At 41.1% G+C, this 25,960-nt stretch overlaps 1 protein-coding gene across 1 annotated transcript in view; it reads right to left on the bottom strand.

The window, feature by feature from the left end:
- Positions 1-25,960, bottom strand: part of REV3L (REV3 like, DNA directed polymerase zeta catalytic subunit) — a 150,674-nt gene that overhangs the window by 64,839 nt on the left and 59,875 nt on the right. Inside the window, 9 exon segments of the mRNA XM_075597629.1 lie at positions 1,480-1,608; positions 2,853-2,995; positions 3,532-3,616; positions 7,197-7,301; positions 7,620-7,714; positions 9,888-9,984; positions 11,747-11,907; positions 15,417-15,491; positions 18,326-18,515. Of these exon segments, the coding sequence (XP_075453744.1) occupies positions 1,480-1,608; positions 2,853-2,995; positions 3,532-3,616; positions 7,197-7,301; positions 7,620-7,714; positions 9,888-9,984; positions 11,747-11,907; positions 15,417-15,491; positions 18,326-18,515 (1,080 nt within the window).

Genomic DNA, 25,960 nt, shown 5'->3' on the forward strand with positions numbered 1-25,960 from the left:
TGCGTCCAGCTGTAGGGTACTCCGAGCACACGTACTATTAGCGCCACCCTACGCATTTCGTGACTGGCGCCGTCACTTCCTCAGAAAAATAAATTCTAGATACTAGCCTGACAAGATAAATTGAAGTTCCCATCTGTCTTCTATTGAGTGAGCCCATACAGATGCGAATTGGGCCAGTCTTCCTAATATTGAGCATTATAGGGCTCACATTATCTCATGCAATTTGCCTCTATCGAATGCTCCTCTTCCACTAGAACCCCGAAAAAGATTTCCCTGGCCACCTCTCCATCTGGTTGCTGTAAAAAGGGTCTTCTGGGTCGGTATGCCTTGGCTTCTCTGTAGGGCATGCTGTCCTGCTAGGGGGGGGGGGGGGGGGAAATCGCCTATTTCCTCTCTCCTTTCCCCGGACACCTTACAAAATGATTTGCTTTGAGTTTTGGGCCATACAAGTATTTCCCTTCGTAGGGTAGGGAACACAAGTTTTTTTGATGTGGAGTCTGCCACCCAGTGTCTTACCAACAGAGCTCTTCTAACTGCTACTGACAGTGCCCCTTGCACATAAACACACTGTGTCCAGAGAAGCTTCCGCTATGTAAAATCAGTTGCCAACTTTATTTCAGCAAGTGCACTCAGAATTCATGTCCGCTTGATGCCCGTTTCTAGTTCTTTCTCCACGTTGGCTATCCAGAGGCGCAAAGCTATGGAAAGAGATGTGGCCACCGCTGGTTTGCAAGCTAATCCACCTACGGGAAAGATCTTTTTCAAGGCACTTGCACTTATAACATAATTGCGCATTGCGGTTTTCAGGAGCAATGAGAGGACGCTTGCTCCAAAACCCACTTAGGACACCAATACATGCTTGCACATGCTCCCACGGCCAGCACACTACCCGCTTGCATTGTAAAAACCACATTTCAACCCCGATCACAGGGGTTTAAATACTTATTACCATATATGTTTTGTCAATTTTATGTCGCATAGGGCACCCCTGTCTTGTTGTATACATTTGCCATGCTCAGTAGCACTCATTTTGGCATAAATATATATTCATGATGTGGTGGGTGTAGGAGTTTGAGCTAGCTGGGAATGTGTGTGTTACACTACTGACAGTCCTGGTGATTCACAATAAAAAAATAAACTCTACTGATACACTGTAGCACAGGAAGAGACTGCAGTTAAAGGCAGGTACTTCTATACCTGCAGACGTGTTTCCTGTCCTACTGCGCTTAGAAGAGGAGGTATACCCCATTCAGTACCCACTGCCATTTGGGGTACAGGAAATATATTGATCATGAAAATTACTAATGTAACCAAGAAGATTTGAACTGCATCCAGTATGTTTATAAAAAGACATTATGGTATACAAAGTCTAGTCTGAGTCTGCATTGTTTATGTATCTTTGTTTTAACGATACGCGGATCCCATACGTGAACTGCTACTTTACAAGATGCTATGGCATCACCGCCAAGAGTTACTTACAGAAAACTGGTGATTGAATCAGCCTTTGTGATGAAGGCTGGAAACTTTGACTGGTTTCCATGATGTTCAAAATGGCTTCTTCATCTATGACTGCATCCGCCTGATCATCAGCAATATTTCCCTTGTTTCCTGAAAGCAAAAGAAAGTAGAAAAACACCACCATATAATTTTTATCTCCATTATTATTTTTTATAAGGACTACTGAAAACAAGAATTAAGGTAGAGATTAAGATTATAATAGATATATTGTGATGCATTTTAGAAATTTAGATTAAAAAATCACGTGTCCACAATGTGGGCATGTAAAAAAACAAAAACAAAAAAAACAACAACACATAAAAGGTATTCAATTTGCTTTGCAATTATGGTAAAAAGCTGAGGCTTCATGTTTGAATCATCTTCACAACAATGTTTAAACACTTCAAAAAACCTAAGTGGCACATGAAGGAAACCTGCAGAAATACGAATGTGCACAATGATTATACAGTAAGTGAAGAGCAAGCCATAGCTTCATTAGGCCTCGGCCAAGCTCCCCGCTGGCGTGCTGAGGCTCAGGGAAAGCGGGTGCTTTCCCTGGCCTTGCGGGTGCTTTCCCTGTGCGCCGTCAGGGGGCGGGCCAGTGACGTCACGGAGCTGGTTCGCCCTCATTGGGCGAACCGCTCACGTGACTGGCCCTGCGCTCCGGCAAGCGGGGAAATTGAAAATTTCTCTAAGACCTATGCTTCCGCGCGCGAGCCCCTACTAAAGCCGCTTAAATTGCGGCTGTAGGGGCTCAGTGCTGAGCGGAAGCGCGCCTCCGACCAGCAAGCAAGTACCTTGGCCGAGGCTTTACTCTTACAATTTGTTTTGCTTATTTATTTCAATACGAGATGAAGTTTGAGAAACACACAAAAAGAATGTGTGTTCTAGCTGGCAAAGCAATACTTGAAAAGGTAGATCTTCAATCATAAAGAGGAGTTTTATTGTTTCTTGGTAGCATTTATTATATATCAATTAAACTCCATCTGGATATTAGATTGAAAAAGCAACTTCAACAATAAAATCTCATGTGCAGCTGTTGTTACAATTAGGATCATATAATTAGAACACAAGACACTTACCAAGCGGTTTAAAGTTGCAAAGTATGCAATGAAAACTGGTCCTTGGCACTTGACAGGATTTTGAGATATTAGTACCAAAATTGCCAAGCTTGCATCTTTACTAACATGACATACCAAATCAAGAACCCCAGGGCTGAAGTGGTGACAGGACCATTGTATTTGTTAGCAGTGGTAGTTTAGGGTTACAGGGTTGCCCAATATACATTAACTTTCACAATAAGTAGCACGGCAGATTTCAAAAATAAATAAATAAAAAAAGAAGCTCATCCTTACTCTGCTCCTGATCTCGGTGATCTTCTATCATATTAGCTGGCGCGCAAGGAATGAGCTCGGGTGATTCTAACTGTGAATGCAATGTCAGCTCTGCAGAGAAGTCTTCTGATACATTACTATAGTCCAACGAGTGGGAGAGTGTTCTGTGGGAAGAAACATGTTTCAAACTAGATGTTATGGGATATACTGCACCTTTTTAGCAATCTATATAGAACCAAACACAACTAATCAAAAATTATTACAAATAAACAGGAGAATCATATATTAGGCTTAACTCTAAACAATATTTTCAAAATGGTAAACAATAGTTTTAAAAATGAATCACTTATATTAATAGAGATTGTGCTGCACATATTTGCTGCAAAATTGGTTCCCCCCCAGTCGGGGCCTGCCATGTGACAGTGCTGGGTTGAAAGTAGCATTACACGGTTTCCCGAGATCAGATACTGTAATTTAAAATAGCAATACAGTAGTATTAAAAAAAGGCTTCTACTGTGTACCCTGAACATAAACAGCCTGTGTGGAAGCAGTGTTATTTTTTAGGAAGAAAGATACATATGCCATCAGAAAAAATATATATAATAGAACTGTCAATTTGAAAGGCCATTTTAAATAGTAAAGTTTGGGAAAGAATGTCCCCACTGGCTGAAACCAGGAGTTGAAAATAGCCAATACTCACACAGAGAAGTCATTTTGCTTAAGGATTTCTTTAAGTCTCTTCTGAAAGATTTTTTCACTTTCTGTCACAGGCACAAATCCACGATCTTTAGACAGAAAATGATGTTAAAATTATTCGACAAAAAAAAAAAAATAAGTATTTTTCCTAGTGAACCGTTTACTTTAAACAGTAAATTCCACGTGATGTTCTGAAACGTTAGTGGCTTCACTCTCTCTGTTTGTTTAAAGCAGCAATCCAACCCATTTCAATAATTTTTTGGCATTTTGTATTTTTGACAGAGAATTTGAATGTGGGGGTCCCCTGGAGCTGAACTGCACTATGCTTAGCTCCGGGCAACCCACAGTTCCCAAGATATTTACCATTTTTAGTTGCCACCGTAATCCAATAAGAAGCCGCATCATCGTTCGTTGCGACTTCCTATTGGGGCCGGAGATCCGCATAGTTCGGATTTGATGAAGGTTTAAACCCAAAAAGCGAATGCTTATACCATCCCTCGGTTTAATGAAACATTTTATTTACCAAGTTTTGCACAAAAAAAATTTGCAGCTGCCGTTTTTTGATTTTAGATCCATTTTTATTTTGATGTTGTATAGCGCATATCTGTCTTCCAACGATATAAGAATGAATATCAAGATAAAGTGGCTACACATTTATTTTTTAACAAGCTTTTAAGCACGGTGTCTCTGGAACAGAACCGCATTGATTTCAGCACAGGGTCGTGATACTGCCATCACCTTTCAAATCTAGTACCTCGGGGAGCAGAAATTAACGTGGTTCAGCTCCCAAAAAAACCCTGCTTTCCATTTTATTTATTTATTTATTTTTTTAAAGACAAAGGTCCTCTAAGGTTTTTTGTGAGTGTACCTTTCAATGTAGAGGAAAAGTTGAGCGACCAATAGATTTAAGATGTAAACAAAACGGGTTACCTGAAAATTTCAGTAGTGGAAAAATACCACATTTAAAAAGGTGTCAAGTCCCTTGCACAATATGGCAGAATAAAATAAGAGGAAGATTCAGTCCCAGTCTGATGCCGAAACTGTACTCGGTTGGGAGTGAGGCCCAATAAACAGCGAGGCTGGCACATGCAGGAGATTCTGAGGCAGGAAATAACCACTGATTCGGAGAGGAGGGGTAGAGCGCGAGGGTGAGGGGGGTAGAGCGCGAGGGAGAGGCGGGAAAGAGCGTGAGGGAGAGGCGGGGTAGAGCGCGAGGGACAGGCGGGGTAGAGCGCGAGGGAGAGGCGGGGTAGAGCGCGAGGGAGAGGCGGGGTAGAGCGCGAGGGAGAGGCGGGGTAGAGCGCGAGGGAGAGGCGGGGTAGAGCGCGAGGGAGAGGCGGGGTAGAGCGCGAGGGAGAGGCGGGGTAGAGCGCGAGGGAGAGGCGGGTAGAGCGCGATGGGAGAGGCGGGGTAGAGCGCGAGGGAGAGGAGGGGAAGAGCGCGAGGGAGAGGAGGGGAAGAGCGCGAGGGAGAGGAGGGGAAGAGCGCGAGGGAGAGGAGGGGAAGAGCGCGAGGGAGATGAGGGGAAGAGCGCGAGGGAGAGGAGGGGAAGAGCGCGAGGGAGAGGAGGGGAAGAGCGCGAGGGAGAGGAGGGGTAAAGTGCGAGGGAGAGGAGGGGTAGAGCGCGAGGTAGAGGAGGGTTAGAGCGCGAGGGAGAGGTAGAAGGTGAGGGGGGACAGTGTGAGACAGTACGGGTAATCGCAACAATGAAATAACTGAACAACAAAGAAGGTATACAGAGGTGGGCTGGTAGAAATGTTTATACTTCTCGGCAAGGGTGCTTTAACATGGTTTGCTACGTTTCTGAGTGAGGCTGCACCTTCAAAACCCATCATTCATGGATATAGTGTCGAGAGCTGGCTGTTTTGCTTTTAATGACAAAAGTTGCAATGGTTTTAATTCATGCTAGAATACCAAATCCCAATTCTGAAACACAGGCAAATCCTGTTGTTTCTGACTACACAGCGCCTGACACTGGATCTGGAGATGCAGGCAATAAGAGTATATTAGGCAAATTTATTCACATATTATGACTAAAATCTGAACACCTACAGTTTTGCTGATACAATTGCAGTGTTCTAGACATTCAGAAGATATTTTTTATTGCTGATCTCTGGCGCATTAATCACTGAAAATCTGAAGTCCACAGAGGGAAAAAAATGAATCTCAGAAAACGAATTAACCCGAAATGCCATCTATTGGAACTTCCACTGAGATCACAATTTTTTTTTTATTCATAGTCACTTCTGCTGTTTGGTGGTTTTAAATTTTAAGCGGGGGTTATAAAAAGACAAAAATAAATGCACTAATGCTGGACCAGTGCAAAGATCATTATAAGCAACTGCTGTGGGTGCGAGAAGATCATTTATTCTCAAATTGCACTAAAATGAATCCGGCCCTGTACTTAGCACTTAATTCAGTATTCATAAAAATAAATAAATATTTTAGGTTTGTGTGATGTTTTATGTTACTTGGACTTCCTTTTAGGGGTTGTTTTTTTCACGGTCTCCGTTAAAGCAGCAGTCAGTGCTGATGATCCTTTTTGCAGGATAAGGGTTTGCAATATTAAGTGTCTGGGAGGTTAAAATGGAGCTCCCCCTAGAGCCCAGTGCAGTTTTAAGATTACCAAGTTAACTTCACATGCTAGAGATTAATAAAATCATGATTTAACACAAAAAGAACAGGACACTCTCAGGCGTCAAGATACCAACATTATAGGAGTTAAATCAGGGGTGGCCAGTGAGACACATCAGGCCCGACAAATTATTTTATGCGGCCGGCCACAGGTCGGACCCCCCTCTCTCGGGCCCTACCTCTGGTGTGGGACCTTACCTGGCGGAGGAGGAAGCCCACACAGGTGGTCTCAACAGACGTTAAACCCCACCAGAAGTCGACAGAGCAGTTTAATCAACAACCAAATACTGTGCATGTGCGGAGGTAGGTATGTGAGAAAGCACCAAGCAAGCGGTGCAAATGTAATGCTTCCCAGTACAACTACGTTTAATCTACAAGTAATATTTCTTTTATAAAAGGGGACCCATTTTAAACAGGTCTTATTTTGTTATCCATAACATTATTTAAAATGGTAAAGAGTTTTGCTGTATTGTTTAAAAGGATTTTTGTGCACTCAAGAAATCGAGCATGCAATAAATATCTTTTTAATGTCACTTACAGACTGGAAAGCACACACTGTGCCTTTTGCAAGTGAAAATTGTCTGTCTTATGCACTAATGCTTAGTACCTGAGACAGCCATATTGCATGTATATGTTAGACATGCTGGGGATTGTAGAGGAGCTTTCTATGTGCCTTGTGGTGGAAACACACGCAAGATTATGAAACTACATGAGCCATGTATAAGTGATTGTGTCCAAGTTACTACATTAAGAAAATGCATGTCTGTCATAAAATATTTCACAGTGATGGCATAAACAGGTAGCCCTAAAAAGTCTCACTGTCTTCCAGAACAAATCTGCCCTATTTGTGCTTTTTAAGATTCAGCACAGATTACTATTTTTTCCACAAAACTACTGTTTGAAGTGCTCCAAACAAGTCACACAGCAACTAACCTGTCACAAGCTAATAAAGGATTTGACAAAATGGAGTATATTAGTATAATTCCCTTTATTTGTTTTCCAGGCAATTCACTGGCAGAGCTCTATCCAGATTACCTTGTGAATCAGGTGGGCCGATTTGAGAAGACTGGTTCTTCTCTCGACGACGCTGCTTTTCATCTTCCCATATTGCTTGCAGACCAGGATTCTTTCCTATCTGAACTGCAGTTAAAAACAAAATAGTGACTTTCATACTAGAGTATTTCACTTCTTTGAGTTTGGCAAATATGGAAACTCGAAACATGGCATGACATTGCCTTACAATCTACAATCGGCAAAAGTTATATTTGGTCTCCACCAGGGATACTCAAAGAAATTAAAATCCTTAATCAGAATCATGCATAATTTATTCATAAGCTCTACCATTTCTTTTTTTCTTCATCAGTTCTGTACTGCACAGGCTTTTTCAAGTTATGACACCAAATCAGACCAGTAATGGAAAATGGATGCATGACTGACAAGGCACAAATAAAAAATTACCTTCAATTTCCTGACGGTTTAAAATATCGGCAGCCACGCCATCAACTTCTAATTCGCAGGTACTTTGTGGTTCCACACCATCCAGGATGAAAGAACTGTAACAAAGTTATAAGTTAACTTTGGTTACTGGTGTGTTATGGAGGCTATTTGCAGAGGCATCTAATCACTAACACTTTATCTGTGGAATGCATGCCAAAACTTGGACATTTCTGCAGAATTGTGCATTGTTGTTTGTGTGGCTCAGTTAGTTCGGTATTTCACTATATACTTTTGGCCAGGTTACTGATAAGATTCTTTATTAAAGAGAATGACATCCAAGGAAGAGGAGGCGAATACTTCACGATATGAAAGCAATGACGTTTACAAAGTAACAGCGGAGGTAAGGATTCCTTTGTAATGCCTTGCCTGTTCTTCCACCCGTTAGGAGGCAACTTAAAAGAAGCTAAATGTGCTTAAAATAAATACATTGAAGAAGTATGATTTCATGCTCATCTCTTACTATGGCTATGGTGCCTGCTGTGAACAGGAAAAATGTAAAGCGGATACGTTTATTTATGAGTGAAACATGGACACTGCGCAAATACAGTATTTTTTTATAAGTTGATGATGAAAAATATTTATGTTGGTATCAGAAAGATGAAACGGTTATTTAATCCCTTTAATGTTGGAGATTCTTCAGTTTAATTCTCGCTCTAGTATTACAACCTTGCAGTGGCTATTAGCTGCAAATGGAACCTGGAAATGTATAATAGCAAAAGTATACAAAACATTATACTGCTGTGCAGTCTTGATGCAGCTTTTGTTGGCATCCATCTTGTTGATACACGAACAGCAATTAAATATATTAGTGCAACACTAATACGTACACAATGCAAGACATTTCACACCGCTCACTCATGGATAATACACAATTTCAATGAATAAAGTTTTCAAGTGTCATTTAATAACACAAATGAGTGCTACCAATGTACAGAAGTTAATCGTATTAACAATTGAATGAACACGTGACACAGTCACAAGAACATTCACAGAAGTACATTTTTGGTGCACATCACAATAGTAATTTTTTAATTTTTGTGAATAGATATAGTGAAAAGTGTTCTTGTGAAGTCACCTTTCATTAGTGTTGTTGGTCTGGGATCAGTAACATCAGCTCAATGTGTTTTAAACAATATTTTATTTTTATTTTTACTTTTTCACCTTGGTTTTTCACTATATCTATTCACAATCTATTCACAAAAATTAAAAAATTACTATTGTGATGTGCACCAAAAATGTACTTCTGTGAATGTTCTTGTGACTGAGTCACGTGTTCATTCAATTGTTAATACAACACTAATACGTCAATGCAGATCCTGACCTAAGATGAACAGCAGACTTTGCTCGACAGTTAATAAAACTAACAATATTGTACAAATCTCTGTTACAGATTGTCTGGAGAATAATTTCACCAGTGTGCACAGGGATCTCTTATTAGCAGGAATGGATGAAAGGAAGCTACTAATTATGGACACTAACTAGTCAACAACCGTAATAAACAGGCCTGAGGGCTGCAATCCCACCAACCTTTTTCATATTGATTATTTTACATAATTCTAACAGTGGGGTCCTCAGACCTAGAACCACAGTATTTGTAGCTCCTTGGAGCCCCCAGTTCCCAAGAAACATATTCATTTACTTGCTGGTGTTTCTGCTTCCCCTGATTAAATCAAAATTGCTGCCAAGTCACTCTGGTCTTGCGGGCCAATAGGTGGATGCAACATCAGTGGAAAGAAGACATTGCCGCATCCTTTAGGGAGTCATCTTGGAACACCCAGAAAGGAACAGTGGCAACTTAACTGGTAAGTATCTTGGGAACCAGGGAGGTCCCCATACCTAATAATAGAGTCATTTACCTATGATGGACCCCCCAGTTTAAGAAAAACAGTATGTAAAATAGACTGGAGTCCTGCTTGAATCTCTTATCAAGAAGACAGCAATACACTGGGATGGTTATAATGAGTAAATGGCTGAAAGATTTCACTTCCAATATATGTACCACTCCATTATCGGCTCTCTTGATTTTGACGATCACACAATATCCTCCATTTTTAATGGCCTCAATCATGATTATGGTAAACCGTGTGTTATGCAGACATGACACAGATGGGTTAGGATTGTGTCTCTGTTATAGTCTGTATAAATACATAAATATAGTGACTCCCACTTTTAAATGTCACCCATCTCCCACATGAAACACATTGTGTAGTAGTGGCCATTTTTCCAAACCTTGGTATTTCATCTTCCTCCCAGCGGACAAAGGTGCCAGTAAAGGAACGTTCTTGTACTGTATCTTTATGACCTCCTGTGCCTTGTGATCCATCACCTGAACAAAGGAAATCGAAATGCATGAAACAGTTCGACGCTTACAAAACGGGTTGCAAAGTCAAATTTAACTCACATGGTTATTGTAGTGGACAAAACCCACCCCCCCCCCCCCAACAAATACGTAAATCTTGCATTTGGTGCTTCCTGCCTCAATTACACAGGAACTTTGACATCTCTGTAAAACATTCCAAAAGTCATACTACAAAGTTATGCTGAACCTCACCAAGGAGCAGAAGTTTTTACTGAAACACTGATAACCTTTCTGTATATTTCAGCAGACAACTATATACCGTATGTTTTCCTCAAAATAAGCATTCTGAATTTTAGACATGTAATAATTCAATTCATACCTTTTATTTTGCTACCAAGTGATTGTCTTTTTGATTGAAACTCATCTAATAGGTATTAAAAACCACACCTGAATATATGTAAGCTTTGCATCTGTATTGTGCTGTCATGATCGGAACATATACCTGCAGCATTAATCCTTTTAAAGCAGTACTTATCAGCCAAAGCCAATGTACCCATATTAGCAACTAGAGTTACTTTGTGCTGCCAGTTCACAGCCCCCCGCATGGGACCTACAATACTGTATGTTGCAAGTATAAAATAAATAAATATATCTATATATTTAAACGCACAGTAAATCTGCATCTAATTGGCGGGGGCAAGCCAAGGGAACGATGGTTTGAGCCTTTGTTCTAAAGAAAATACCTGGATGACTACAACTTCTACAAACAGCTCCATGGAAACAAGAATTCAGAGCAAGTTAAGTATAACTCTGTATTTGTCCAGAGTGAACACAAAATACATTCCAGATGCAATAACCGACAAGAGGAAGCCTTGAGGTGGAGCAGCTGCTATCTGACCTCAGAATAATAGATCACGGCTTGCATGCCTTCAGATTCTACTGTAGCTCAGAGATGCCGCCTTTTACCGAATACTCAAGACAAAACTACTCATTTTCCTGTGTTACACAGGTTCTTAACACTGATACTGGAGGGACCCGAAAAACATTACCGTTACAGTTCCTTCCATTATGTAGTGTTAAAGCAGAATTACGGTTGGTGGGGGGTGGATATTAGGGGGGTAAAGAGAATCAACACTTTATTTTCCTACCTAGACTACCACTATTTTGTTTACAAACGTATAACTTTGTTTTGAAAGAAGAAAAAAAAGTAGTCTTTAAAAATCCCGCTTCGATTTTTGCAGCATAAATGATGCTTAGCTCTTCCTAAAGTACAAAGAGCTTTACCGCCAAAGTTTAATAAACATGGCATAATCTTGCTCATTTGTTTTACTTTGCACCTTTCTGGTGTATGGCTGCAGACAAAAGCCACGTGCATTAGGAATGAGTTTGGTGCACGAGGTACGAATTAACTAGTATACGTACAAGAAGAGTCTTTGCCTTCATTTTTTTCTAAAACAAAAATGATTGTATGTGAACCGTGGGAGGAAAAAAAATCATATTGAGGCCAAATGATAGAAAACGTTTTTGTTTTTTCCATAGTAGACAGATTCTAAAAAAAAAAAATTTAAATCCTCAATCAGGTTGCAGGACACAAACAAATTGGTTTTCTTGCAATACGTTTGCAAAAAGCCAGCATGCCAAGCAAAAGATAATCCCATCCCTTATTATTGAGCATTTACATTAATCAACTCCCTTGGTTTCAAATCAATATAAAAGCAAAAACATACTCGAACACCTCCTAGCATTCAAAGTGACAGACAAAAAAAACCTTTGTACACAAAACCCTAACCTTTTCTCCGGGCCTTTCTGAACTTCACAGCAGCCAGATTTATTAAATTCATTCCATATAAATTATAGTCGATGAAGAGCTGAAGGAGATAAGGAATATGGGCCTCGTGAGGCTGGTAACACTTGTTCATCACGGCTCCTCCCTGTAAAAGCTCGCTGACTCTGCGGGTGAGAGGAGACAAACAATGCATTAAAGCAGCAAAACATGGGAAATCATATGCTTTTTGTTAAATAAAGAAATCAGTTCTGTAGTATTGGGTAACAGTGACTGTTTTTTTTATGCTTAATAATCAAGTTTTAAAGCATCCTTTTATCCTATAAGAGCAGTTTTATTGAATCCCACCACACGCTTTGCAACACTTCTCTGTTTGGGATAATTTGTTGCAAATGTACCCAGCAATTTAAGCTGTAAATTGTAATAATGCCTTTGTAATACTGTATAAGGATACACTGTAACTGCTGAGTTACAGACTGCACACAATCAGGATTTTTACAGATTTATACAGAAGCACCAAACGCTTGCCAGTTTAGGTAAGAATGTAGAATTATACATTGTCACTAACAAAAATAAGAACAGAAACAGTTGGAAAGTAGTATTGCGGTTTTAAGGATTTGGTTTCACAAATAACTTCCTTACAAACTTTTAAGGGAAGAATTTCAGGCAAAAAGTAAAACAAGATAAATACTTCACAAACCAGCAGTTAAAGTAATGCTGATGTTTTTATGCATCACAAAATGCAGTAGAAAGATTCTGGCGATATATAAACCTTTTCTATGCACTGGCTGCGAGACATTATTCCTAATGTTTTTACAATAGCCAGAGAGAGAACTACAGGGCAAAGCAATGTTCTGAATTTCAGTATTTGAAACATGTTCCCTCTTTTTCTTAACTGCTACTACTCTCGGCATTGTGTAAGGAGTGGTCGAGTTGTCCACTTCTTGTGGCTTGGTGAAAATCACCATATTTGCCCGACACCAAAGGAAAACAAATGGAAATATGTACTGTATGAGCTGACATTTCTTGTAAACTATACTATTCTAGTGCTTTATATCGTTTCTTTTTCATCAATAAATGCCTCCGAAGAGACACTCAGATTTTGCCATTACCAATACAACAAATATATTGTACTAATGCATTTAAATGGAATATATAAAGTCAGTACAGATGAGCACCATACATACCCAAACTAGGGAAGGGAATTACTATTGTCACCAACTCAAAAGTACAAACACTTATGGGATACGTAATTACGGAGAAATAATTGCATTTGTGCCCTTGTGTGTTTAAAGGCAACGAGCACAAGCACACTGTAGTGCAATTATTTCCCCATAATCAGGGCATGTCTTGTTGCTATCTATACCGCAGGGAAGTGAATTCCAGGTGTTAGGTCTAGACTGACAAAGGTCATTAACCTGAACAGTACTGGAGAGGTTGGCAACATGGAATCACATCCCACTGCGATGTCAACGCTTACACACTGCAGCATCAAAATCTAGGGCCTCATGACAACCTATTTGTTGTTACTCAATTCAGCAACAAACCGGGCTGCACGTTTCCTGCCTATCTTTTATTTATTACATCTTAAAACCCAGGGGGTTGTCCACCAGAGTTGAGCCACATTTTCAGCTCTGGGAACCTCTGGTTCACAAGATAGTGAGCTGTGAAGTTACCAGTGTCTCTGCCCTTCCAGGGGAAACAAAATGGCAGTTCAAATTATGCAACACCCGCAAGGCAAACGGGGAATCTCAATGTCATCCAGTGGAAATATAAATCTCTGGGAGAAGCCAGGAAGTGATGTGAGTAACTTCAACCGGAAAATATCTTGGGACCCAGGTGGTTGGCCCAGAGCTGAAAAGAACATAGTTCAGCTCTGGGAGAACCCCCAGACCCCAACCTGTAAAACAAATGGCAGCACTGCCACTTTAAGGGCTGAAGGATCCCATGACTCCTTTCTATACAAAACAGCCTTCTTTTGCCATCTCTCCATTCTTGATTCTTTGCCGTACTCAACCCTTGGCAGACGTCTCCAGCATTGAAGAGGTTAACAAGACATCATAATATATCTTATTTGTTTCTATGAACTCCAAGTAGTATATAAATACTCCAGCATACATCCCAGCACCCCACGGATATGCAATGTTACATGCGGCACCTCTGCCCAGCAATAAAGAGGTTAATAAGCTTTAAGAACCTTGGCAGTGGCAATCCATAAAAAAAAAAGTGTTAAGGGCAGCAGTTGTGCTTAAGACCCTCAATAATGCAGCTTTGATGAGACCCCAATCAGATTTGCAGTGATATGAATACTGTATGGACAGACTTCAAGAGTAAGATCACTTTACACCTCCTGGCTGCAAAGTTCTCGACCCTCACCAGCTCTTCCTTGCGTATCTTTTTGAAGCACTGAATTTATCATCATTTGGAATAGACACTGAAATAAAGATGTCCTTCCTGTGTATATATTTTTAGCTCGCCTAGATCAGTATGTAAAACCTTTCTCCATGTGTATTTTTTAAAGTACTACTGACCCAAAAGAAAATTGTAAAATGAACCAAGCTTTCATACCAAATAAAACCATTACACAATGCCACTTTCTTCTTCAAAACACCAGTTCCTTCACATTACCAATCAGTAAAAATAAAAAGTACTTTACATTCTTGTCGCCACTGTACAGGTTTTTTAGAACATTTTATTTCCCGTTATTAAAAATGCTAGGGTAAAAATCTATAAAAACTACAGAATGACGGCAAACCAGCATTACACATAGGGAAGCAGCCATGCTTTAAAGTATACTCAAAGCAACCAAGAAAAAGAACATTCTTCTTTAAAAAAAATGGATACATTTGATTCACTTATACTGTAACGACAACCCTGCCAGCAGGACAACCATCTCCTCCCTGTTCAGCAATTTGTCATAAAACCTAACTTTCTGCAAGTCTGTATCTCTCTGTAAACACAGTAAACATTCGGACGTACACGCCTAACCAATTTCCCTACATTTCTAGTTACTCTGAAACATGAAATGTTAAACCACCATTTCACGGTGACTGCCATTTTTAAAAAAATGTATTTTAGTCTTCCGATTATTTTATGAGTTCTTCTCGCCCTTTTCCAACATTTTTTTTTTTCATCTATTGCTCTGTGCAGGAGATACGAGAATTTGAAATATTAAATGTCCAAGAGGTTAAAATGGTGATCTCCTCAGAGTCCTGTCTAAAGATGACAATGACACCCCCCCCCCGTGCGTGCAACAGGACACAAATCGCCGAAGCAAAAGAAGCGCCGAGCACTCTCATTCATCCTGGTCGCAGCCTACCACATCCATATATATTAGTTAAAAAAAAATAAGCACAGAAAGTGCTCAGAGAGCAAGATACTAATATTACCGGAGTTAAACTCAAATCGGGAAGGATTGTGGCTTCAAACTGCGGACATTCTTTTTAGAGAAAGTCCAGTTACAAAGTGATTCACTATGATGTTTTAGAAGAGACTAGAACAGCGTTGGGTACTCCGAGAATTCTTGTGTTTTCTGCTTACTACTGTTACCGGCCAGTAAAGTTTAAAAAAACTATAATGCCCAGCAAGGCACGTTGTTTATTAAATTGGAACAGAAAACTTTCAGAATCAAAGACATACATTTATGTTTAGAACACAGATTTATCTAACCATTTACCTTTTCACCATTGACGGATTGTAAAGATAGATCTTCATAAACTGTCTTTCCTTTTCATGATAACCATAGAAAGGTCTGCAAAAGAAAACAGAAGTTGCATTCAATGTTAATTTTGTAATATGGATGGCCATCCCAGTGTCACCCAATTCAAAATGGTATTAAAAGCTGCAGTTCAAGCTGCCGGTTAAAATAAAAAAAATATATATTTTTTTCCCCCCATTCAATATGTGCATCAGTACAATCTGCACACTGACAAGTGATTAGCTAAACTGCAGATCGATCCGTTCTCCTGCAATCAATCGCTTTGCTCAGGGTTATTTAATTCAATTCTTGCATAGCATTATGGGAAATGTAATCTTGGAATATGATTGACTGGGCAGTTACTAGATACAATTGGGGCCCTGCTAGAGGGCAGACCTCAAGAGCCAGAGCCTATCAGAAGGGGACTGTCACTTTGGAAATGCTTCCTACATTAGAAACATTAAAAATGTCTTTAAAACATTTTTTTTTTTTTAAATGCTACAAGTATTTTCTCATAGTACAGAACTGATTTATTTAAAAAAAAAAATAAACACATGTAGGGTATTGCTTTAACTGCTGCTTTAAACACAGAATTGTCAATTACTTTGGCAACATTTATTACAAATGATTAAAATTGTACAAATAATGTATTGGGAATGTGAACCCAGTATTAAAAAAATACCAAGGGCCAGATACTGTGATACAGGATGTGGACGTCACTTCTAAGGCCCTGTCTCCTGGCACCAAACGTTGTCAGTGACATTTGTAAAGAGTTCGTCCCCAAAATGCAAACATGGATTTTTAAGTCGTTCCTCCATGGTACAGTCCGTCAATAGCGTTGTTACCCTGGTAACTCGAGCCAAGCAACGTTTGCCACTTTGTCTAGCTCCTTTCACACACGCTGTATGTACTTTCACATGTGGTGATATGTGACAAAAACGACAAATCTTTGCAAACTTTCCTTCCTCAAAAGGAATTAAATGTTACTCTGCAAAATATTTTCTTTATACGTATATCATTTTTATGTTTACTATCCTGACACTGCAAGAGAAAATTAATCATCTGGTATTTACTTCATTTTAGATTTCATACATTTTATTCAATACTTCAGAATTGTGTTCATAATGTGTTTGTGTTACCAAATCAAAATGTAAAAAAATAATAAAGTTATGGAAATGAGGGACAGTACAAGTCTATAGTGCTACAACACAATGAATGAATGCTTTCTTGTGCCTGAACATTATTATTACTACTGGTCAACATTTGTTTCCTCTTCTGAACGCTGACATTTGTTAATCAGTGCCTGTACACATCATTTAGTAACTGTTTTTGGAACAAACCTGACATGACTATCAATAACTACTCTGCTGTGGACTGTAATATGAATGTATTTATAACATTTATATATTGTCCTTATCCAGGGCGCTGTACACTAGTTAGTAAAACAATGGTGGTGTTTGTTACATATGGGACATTTTATGCGATGAGCATAAGAGAGTAATTGTGGTGGGCAGGGGTGGTAACGTTATGGTCGGGATATGGGTCAGGTGCATTAAGAGCTTGCTTGCTTGGTGGCAGAGTTTAGGGTCAGGTCCCTGGATTTAGTCTTGTTGATGGCATGGGGATGGGTTTGACAGTGAATACATCAATTCAAGGAGATCCTTAAAATGACCAAGATAAAGTACATTATTTGCATCGAACAATATAAAGTCATATGCAGGCTTCAACATTGAGCGTGCCAGGACTTGCTCAATCTCTAAAAACAGTTTCAAACTATAAGATAAATATTTTAGCAGTTTTTAATATACAGAAAAGTAATTAAGAACTGATTACCCTCTATAAATGGTTTAAGCTGAGCAATACTTGACGAGGACAGTTTTGATCTATTTGACATTATAGATGACCTACATTGTTTTTAAACATTGCGTTAAAATGTCCTAGTGTGAAAATGTGCACTATGCAAGCTTTATATTTTGAAATTGAAAATGAAATGACTGCAATATTATTCATTTCTCCTTTGGCGGCAACAAAGCAAGAAGATTGTAGTAAAATACTTTTTATTTTTCAAAGGAAATAAGGAACTGATAAGTTTGATTTTTTATGTAATTTATGGAACAGAAGATCTCAAAATCTGAAACGATTTAAGATTCCTCAGTGATCACCTGTTTCTTCTGTAACAGCGCATGGTTAACTATGCCATGCTCTGTTCAACAGTGCAGCATAAGCATTTTAAAAAGCTGTTGGTCACTACTGAACCCGCTGCAGGTACATTTTACTGTGACACAGTGACACTAAGGGCATCCGTAGAATGTTGTAACATCAAATCCCAAGTGATGAAGACATCCAGTATAAGTAATAACATTATTCTTTCTAAAAGGCAGCGTTATGAAACACGCCTACAAGTGTGCACACAGCAGGAGCTGGCTTTCACTGTAACTTCCCACTCATCAGCCATCCACTGTGAGGGAGAGAACAGCATGAAGTTTAAATAACATGGAAATTCTAGGGACATGAGAACAGAACTACTCATGTTTTGCTCACATTGTTCTCATGTCCCCAGAACATCACAACAGCGTGACTTTTTGTGGGGGGGGGGGGGGGGGCGGTTACGATTATAGGCTCCATATGTTCGGTTTGCTTTTACTTGTATTTAAGTGTGATGGATTTGTCCTACTGGGCATAGCTGCGAGATAAGCAGCTGGAATTATACCCAGGAAGCTTGGCTTCCTGCTGTTCCTAAACTTTTGCCTCTAACCACTTTTAGCACCAACTATTTAGTGCAATATAAACAAATCATACACATGAAAACGTAGCTTTAGTAACTGAACACAAGTAATTTCTTACATTAGACACTCCAAAGACAAGAAGTAAATCCTACATATACTCACATGCCGGATACCAATGTGACCTTGAATACATGATGTACGTTGGCAGAAGGATTGCCTAAAGCCACGTTAAGTGCTCGGTCAATACTAAATGCTACCTGGCGGAGGTAACGCTCCGGCTGCTGCCCATGCCCATCGTATGGCACGTACAGGTAAGGAAAGATACCATGCAGATGCAGACAAGTCTTTTGGCCTAAAAAATAAAAAAAAAAGTACATGTATAAAGTTCTTTGAAAAAAGCTACATGGGAATGTTAAAAGGTATCCAGGTATTTTAACTTATTTACCGATACATTATTAGGAGTCTGCCAAGCAGGAGTTCCGCAAGTACACAAAACTAGATACAGTAAATACAGGAAGCCAGCAAAGCAGGAGGTGGGAGGAGAGGGGAGTGGGGGGGGGGGGGGGGGAGGCTGTTTTAAATTAGGATGAAACAAATTTAATACTGCACAGAAAAGGTTACAATGCAGAGCGATGTCAATTTATTTAAGTAGCTCTATTTGACCGATAAATCGTTGTCACATCCTAAAAAATAAATGGATTCAGTAGGGTTCAAATAAGGTTCATTTGATGTTGTCCATATACATCATGTGCAACTACTTACATAAGTGCCTGTCCTGTTAAACAAAACCTACATTACGTGACCAGATTTAGCCCAGCCTACGAAACAAAAAAACAAAAAACCTTAGCTCTTATATGCGACCAAGAATATGTCAGTTTGCCACTAGATACATAACATTTATACATTTTTATAGATTCAGATTCCAAGACAAAACCCAGGCGAGCACTTACAAAGAATTGCTTTACTTTTTGGGTGGACATGCCAAATGTGTGTCCAATACAATGACAAATAGTGCAGATTATAACTCACCGTACAGACACATGCATACTTAGAGGCCTACATTCATACGGTACATCAGTACACTCTGAAGTGAGGTGCATCTAAAACGTCTGTTAATTGCTAAATCTTCATCATTTAAGAATAGCTTTAAAAATGTGTATACTGATTGCTCCAGCAGTCTGGAAAGCGAATCCTAGCATATTGATCAATAACCTGGTGCCTAAGGCCGAGTCCATGGTCCCTGCTGGCGTGCTGAGGCGCGCTGAGGCGCAGGGAAAGCGGGTGCTTTCCCTGGCCTTGCGGTTGCTTACCGCAAGCGCTCTCAGCAGCCGTCAGGGGGCAGTCCGGGGGCAGGCGCGTCACTGGCCGGGGGCGGGCCAGTGACGTCACGGAGCTGGTTCGCCCTCATTGGGCGAACCGCTCACGTGACTGGCCTGTCTCGCCGGCAAGCGGGGGAATTTTTAATTCCCCCAAGACCTGCGCTTCCGCAAGCGCGCGGAAGCGCAGGTGAGCCCCTACTAAAGCCGCTCTAATTGCGGCTGTAGGGGCTCAGTGCTGAGCGGGAGCGCGCGTCAGCGCGCTTCCGCCAGCAAGCAGCAAACATGTCCGGGGCCTTACCCAGGATACCTTAACCATTTGGTGCAATTGATCAAAGATGAAACAGAAGCAGAATTCAATAATGAAAAAAAAAAAGGTTTTCAATAAGAGGAGATATTCCTAAATCTATTAATCAAGTCAAGAGAAAAGGGAAATAGAAAACAACATTCTTATATATTGCATGGGATTTACATACACCACTCGGGGCCAAATAAAAGGGACACGTGGTTACAGAATTTATTGACAGAGTAAAGGATTTGAGAAAAATAAGAGAAGGTGCATCGTGAACTTTGTGAATGTGTGTCAATATGTTTATATATTTCTAAAATAAGTTCGCAATTCTTACGGATTTTGCTTTTTTCAGTACCATTTCATTTTTATGAATCTGATTTACTACACCAGTGGTTTTCAACTAGGGTTCAACCGGGGCACCCCTCATGTGTTTCGCGGCTGCCGGGGGGGGGGGGGGAGGAGGGGAGAGCAGGGAAAACTCTCCCATGCTGTCCCTGCCCCGGCACTCGCACACAGCAGTGAGTCGGCATCAGCAACAGCAGCCACCTGGTCATTGCTATACTTCATCTCCCTGCTGTTCCTGTTGGAGCCGCTGACAAGAGGGAGAGAGGAGAATTTGAGAGGAGGGGGCGCTCGCTCTCGCAGATGGGAGGAGGGGGGGTTGGTGTGTGCGTGTAAGCGGAAGAGTGTGTGCATGTATATAAGTGGAAGTGTGTGTGTAAGTGGGGGAGAATGTGTGTGTGTGTAAGTGGGGGAGAGTATGTGTTGTAAGTGGGGGGGAGTGTGTGCGTAAGTGGAAGAGTGTTTGCGCGCGTACGCATGGGGGAGAGGGAGCATAAGGGGGAGAGACTGGGAAGGGGGGGAGAGAGAGAGGGGGGGAGAGAGAGACAGGACGATGGGGGGGGGGGGTGGGAGGGGGTTTGAAGGTTGGAGTTCCCCAGAATTTCAAAATCGTATTCTGGGGTTCCCTAACCAAACAAAGGTTGAAAACCACTGTACACACATTTTCTGATCTGTAGTGAACCAAATGGTGGACAGAAGAAAACAGGGAGTGTCACGATAGACAAGGTCTTTTAAAACATTTATATTTCTGGTATCAGTCAATAGGCAAAACAAGGCTGTGAAATAAAATAGTGTTTATTTGGATAAAACCTCGGAAATACAACAAAACACAAAATACAGAAATATACACACTTACTGGGGTCTGGGATTTAAGATCTAGCCTTTCCTAAGTGCAGGGCTTACCTTGATCGGAACCTTGTTCCGGACCGAGATTCTGCAGAAACTCCTGACCGGAACCTAGTTCCAATACTCCTATTACTATTTTCGGTAGGAACCCCTGACCGCGACACTACGTTCTTAAATGAGAACTTGGTCCTCACGTCTGACTTAGCCTCTGAGGGCAGACTTCCCTAGCATCAAAACAAAGCCAGTTGCTCTGTTATCTGGGACTGAGCAACTTTGATAAGCCCGACTTCACTTCATCGACTCAAGCCACAATATCATCTGGTTCTCTGACTGGGGCTTCTCCTTACATACCCTCCGCTGAGCTATGTTCAGCATGGAGGAAGGAGGAATGACCAGAGTGTGAGATTTCCTCCCTGCCAGCCAATAGAAACAGGGGCTCGTCTCTTGGCTGACGTCAGAGGAGGAGCGTGTAAAGCCGACTCGGGATGCCCCATGGGTGGGACATATAAATTGACCTATGGGAAATGCACCGACATTCTGTCGCTTCCCATGGTCAACCCATTGCCACCTACGGAGCAGGCTCCGCTAAGTCTGGCACACCAGAGGGTCCTCCCTGCAGGGGGTCTCTGTTGACCGGACTCCGCCCTGCCCCAGCCACTTAGCACCACGGAACCTCTCAACATACTGTCTCTTTGAATTCTGGACTCTATGCAGACTTGCTAGCACCTTAAGCCGATACCCTGGCGGCCAGCATAAAGCCTTATAATAAATGTATCAAACGCATAAAAATTTTAATACATGGGGGACCTTGGGGAGACTCATGACTGTACGGGAACTAGGACTGAGATATCAGGGCTCGAAAACCAGGAGTCTGGGGGACACGGGGCAGCCCCGGTGTAATTCCACTCACGTACCGGCAAATCATGCCTGCACGCTGGGTAGAATTAAGGTACTACCAGTAGCTCCGGTCCCCGAACTCCTGCAAACAAAATTATTGCAATCTTACCCAAATATCCCACCTAAAACTGACAAGATCTCTCTCGGTTCTAGGGCTAAGGGAACATGAAAACAGAAAAAAAGCAGGGGTCACTTTATTTTCCACATGTATTATCCCTGGTTCCTGGCTTATGGTGCTTATGGAGCTATCAGGGACCACACGGTTCCAGGGGTAACCAGAGGGCTTGACCTTTATTGTATAGCCTGGTTACCCCCTACCGTCACAAGGAGTAATCCAAGCACTTTCTCTCCTCCCCTCCCTCCCCCCATTTTTTAATACAACACTTAATGGTGTTCAGCTCCAGAGACCCCCTGGTTAATTTCAACTCCTGGGAACCCCTGCTTCCAGAGACACTTGCCTTCGAAGAGGGGGCCGATATCTCTGCAGATTAAAGCCCTGGGTCACATGGGCCAATAGGAAGCCACACGGGATGACGTCATGGCTTCCTATTGGCCTGCAGGGCATAAAAAGCAGCCATAATCTGAATCCTAATACAAAGAAAAAGTAGCGCCAACCAACGACCAGGGTACAATAGAATAACAATATAAAGAAAATATTACAATGCTCATCACTGAAGAAACGGTATGCGAAACGCGTTTGATGAATTTTGATCACTGCCAGCCACCATACTCCTCTACACCGGCAGATTGACCAATCAGCGAGCACCCTGACAAACCCATTTCCCTGCATGAACCGGATCCTGATAGGAACGGTTGATGAAGGACTTCCCTTTTTTTCACATAATCTGAATCTTGGAGTGGCTACCGTCCCCCCGCGACAAGTATTTCCAGAAGCAGTGGGTCCCCAGAGCTGAAATTAATGGGATTCAGCTATGGAGACCGCCTGCTTCAATCCTGCATTAAAAAAACAAAAAAATTAAACAGCTTGGATCGCCTCTTTAAAAAAGAACAAACAATCAACATAAAGAACCTCAAAATTAACGTCCGAGAATTTAGACTGGTGCTGAAAAATAGTTTCAGTGTGCTCAAAATGCGTGGGGTCAGGAATTATGAACTTCTGAAGATTGTACTAGAAGGCGCAGAAAAAAACTGGAGGCATCGCTAACAAAAAACAGGGTAAGAAAATATCAGGTGAGAAAGCGATAACTGAAGAGATGACAAAAAATGTAAGCAACCAAAAGACGAAAGGACAAAATGTAAACATGCAGAATAGTGCAAGACGATCTGCCTACATGTAACTGTAGATGTAAGAATTTCAAGTTGCAGACCAAACAATATCCTACATGTGTTTTTTTAACTAAATCAGTCCTGTACTATGAGAAAATACATGCAGCATTTTTTAAAACAATTTTTTTTGTTTCTATAGCAACCATTTACATTCACATCCCCTTCCTCTTCTGAAACAGGCTCTGGCTCCGACCCCTTTTTGAGCCCTGCCCTCTCTCTAGCAGTGCACCAATTGTATTCAGTGACTGCCTGGTCACATGATCTTCCCCACAGAACTTTGCATTTTTGGTCCTGTTCTGCTGCACTGACAGCCATTTAGTGAACCCACGAGCCAAATCTTCGCCTATCAATCACAGGAGAACGGATCGATTGGCAACTTAGATAATTACTTGTGTGGATTGTATTGATATATTAAAGGGACATATTAAAGGGAATTTGTATTTTTTTTAAACGGCTGCTTGGACTGCTGCTTTAATTGCGATATATTGAAGATGACAAAAGTTTAAAGACGACGAAGCAGCGACTTATGATTGGCAAGAAGCAAATCATCGCACTCAAGACGATGGATCAACAATAAAGGACCATTCGCTGATCATAAAGAGAGTTAAGGACTTCTACACGAAATTGTACGTGAACTCAGATAACGGGGTATATTCCAGCAGAATTAGCAAACACAATACAATCCCTGAAGAATGGGAAGGCCCATGGGGAAGATTGAATTACAACTGAAATCTTCAAAAATGCTGGGAAAGTAACTACATTTCTGAATCTTTTCTATTTGAGTCGCTGCCAAGGTTCGCATATCCCACAGAGGGGCACTCACTCACCTCTCGTAGGGGTTTTTAACAGAGCTGGGAACAATTGGATGGCTACAAATTTCTTCGGTGTTCCAACCAAGCATGCAGGATTATAGGGCTATCCGCTGCAATGCAACCCTTCTTCAGCAGTGCCATGTTGACAGGTTTATGCGGGAGTTAAGGGACCATCTGTTTCATATTGATAATAATCATTGCTTAAGGATTTTTTTTTGCCTCCAGTCAGAAGATAGGGGAATTTTCTAGTAATGGTACATTATCTGTTTGACAGCAGGATCTCTGTGCCTACTCTGCACCCCCTATAAGGCTGCGCCCAGTGCAGCTGTCCCACTCACCCTGCTCTTTTTCCCCACCTCCAGCAACAAAATCAGAGAACTCGCTGAAGAATGTGAGCCTCCATATGAATCTCAGCAAGGTCAAAGTGATGTTCAAATATGTCAACTCTGCAAAGATCAAAATAGAGGGAATAGAACTAAAAGTTGAAGCTTGTCTGCCCTTGGCCAGCAAGTAACGATGGATGGGAACCTTTTGAATTAAATTAATAAGAGAATGAATATGGGTTAGAGTAGGGGCGCGCAAACCTTATTTGCTGCGCCCCCCCCTGCATGCTCTCAGTCCGTGCGCCCCCGTCCCTTACCTCGTGTGGAGTCATGACGCCGCGGGGTCGTGTGACGTCACGTGACCCATGGCAACAGTGACATCACATGACCCCACGGCATCATTTGACGCCACGTTGCCATGGTCACGCACCCTGAAACCGGCTGAAGCTCGGTAAGTAGAGGTTGCAGAGGTTGCAGAGGCCTCGTGCGGTCCCTTGGAATTTAATTTAAATGCCTTATGAAGAGTGAGGGAAAACTGAAAGATAACGGTTGTCGATTAAAATTATTACACAACCACAGAACTAAGCAACTCCTACATCACATTTTCAGCAGAACGTGCACTAATCAAAGCAGTAAAGTAAAAAACTGAATGGAAAATGCTTTTGTGGACAGATTCGGTAGTAATCATTTTCACTTTGATAGGGTTAATCTACATTCTGCATCTGTTTAACTTTTATATTTTCTGTGAGGTAAAGGCCTACTGTTGAAAAACAAAAATACAGAAAATCGGTCTCAAATGATATAGAACAGAACTTCTGGTAAACCAGATGCCAAGAAATATCATCCTTAAAATGTTCTCTTGACATTAGGACAGGGATTTGGGTGATTTATGTTGAAAATTAGGCAAAATAAAGTATTTTTTCCCCCCTCCACTTTGCTCCAAAGAAATATTCCCCACGAACCAAGATATTTTTTTTTAGACATTCCCAACACATTTTTGTCAGAGAATTCTTGCATATATACACAAATACATACATATATATATATATATATATATATATATATATATATATATATATATATATATATATATATATATATATATATTTTGAAGGCAGGGTTTAAAAAATGTCCCCCCTGGTGCCTGTGCTGTACGCAGTGATGATGGACCTATCAATAACTGCTGTGACCAGCAACAGCGCTCCCCAGTGACATCAACGTCGGATCTGGAGCGCCGGGACCGACAGCAGCGGTGATGGAAAGGTCTAGTCACTGGCATTCAGTGATGAGAGCAAGAAGAAAGGGGGTGAACAGAGAGCAGTACAGGTAGGTAGAAGCAACTGGATTCCCGGAGCTAGTCTGAGCCCTCCTGTACTCTGCCCGCACCTGCTCTCAATGCAGTGTGGCAGAGGGAGGGAGGAGAGATACAGGGAGTCATTCCGTCACAGATACACAGCCGCTGACAGAACACGAGTATTTTATATTTTTGCCCACCACTGAATTAAATAGGCAACCCAAGCGGTACTTAAAAAAAAAATTAATAATAATAAATCAGCAAAGATCCTGCTTTCAGTGTGCACTTAATGGCCGCCTTTCAGTTTCAATCAAACTGTCAGTCAGTGTAACTCAACAGCTACAATGTATTCTGATATTACTACGGTAACATTATCTATTGTTACAGT

Source organism: Ascaphus truei, chromosome 4 (assembly GCF_040206685.1).
Source record: "Ascaphus truei isolate aAscTru1 chromosome 4, aAscTru1.hap1, whole genome shotgun sequence".
NCBI classification, from domain to species: domain Eukaryota; kingdom Metazoa; phylum Chordata; class Amphibia; order Anura; family Ascaphidae; genus Ascaphus; species Ascaphus truei.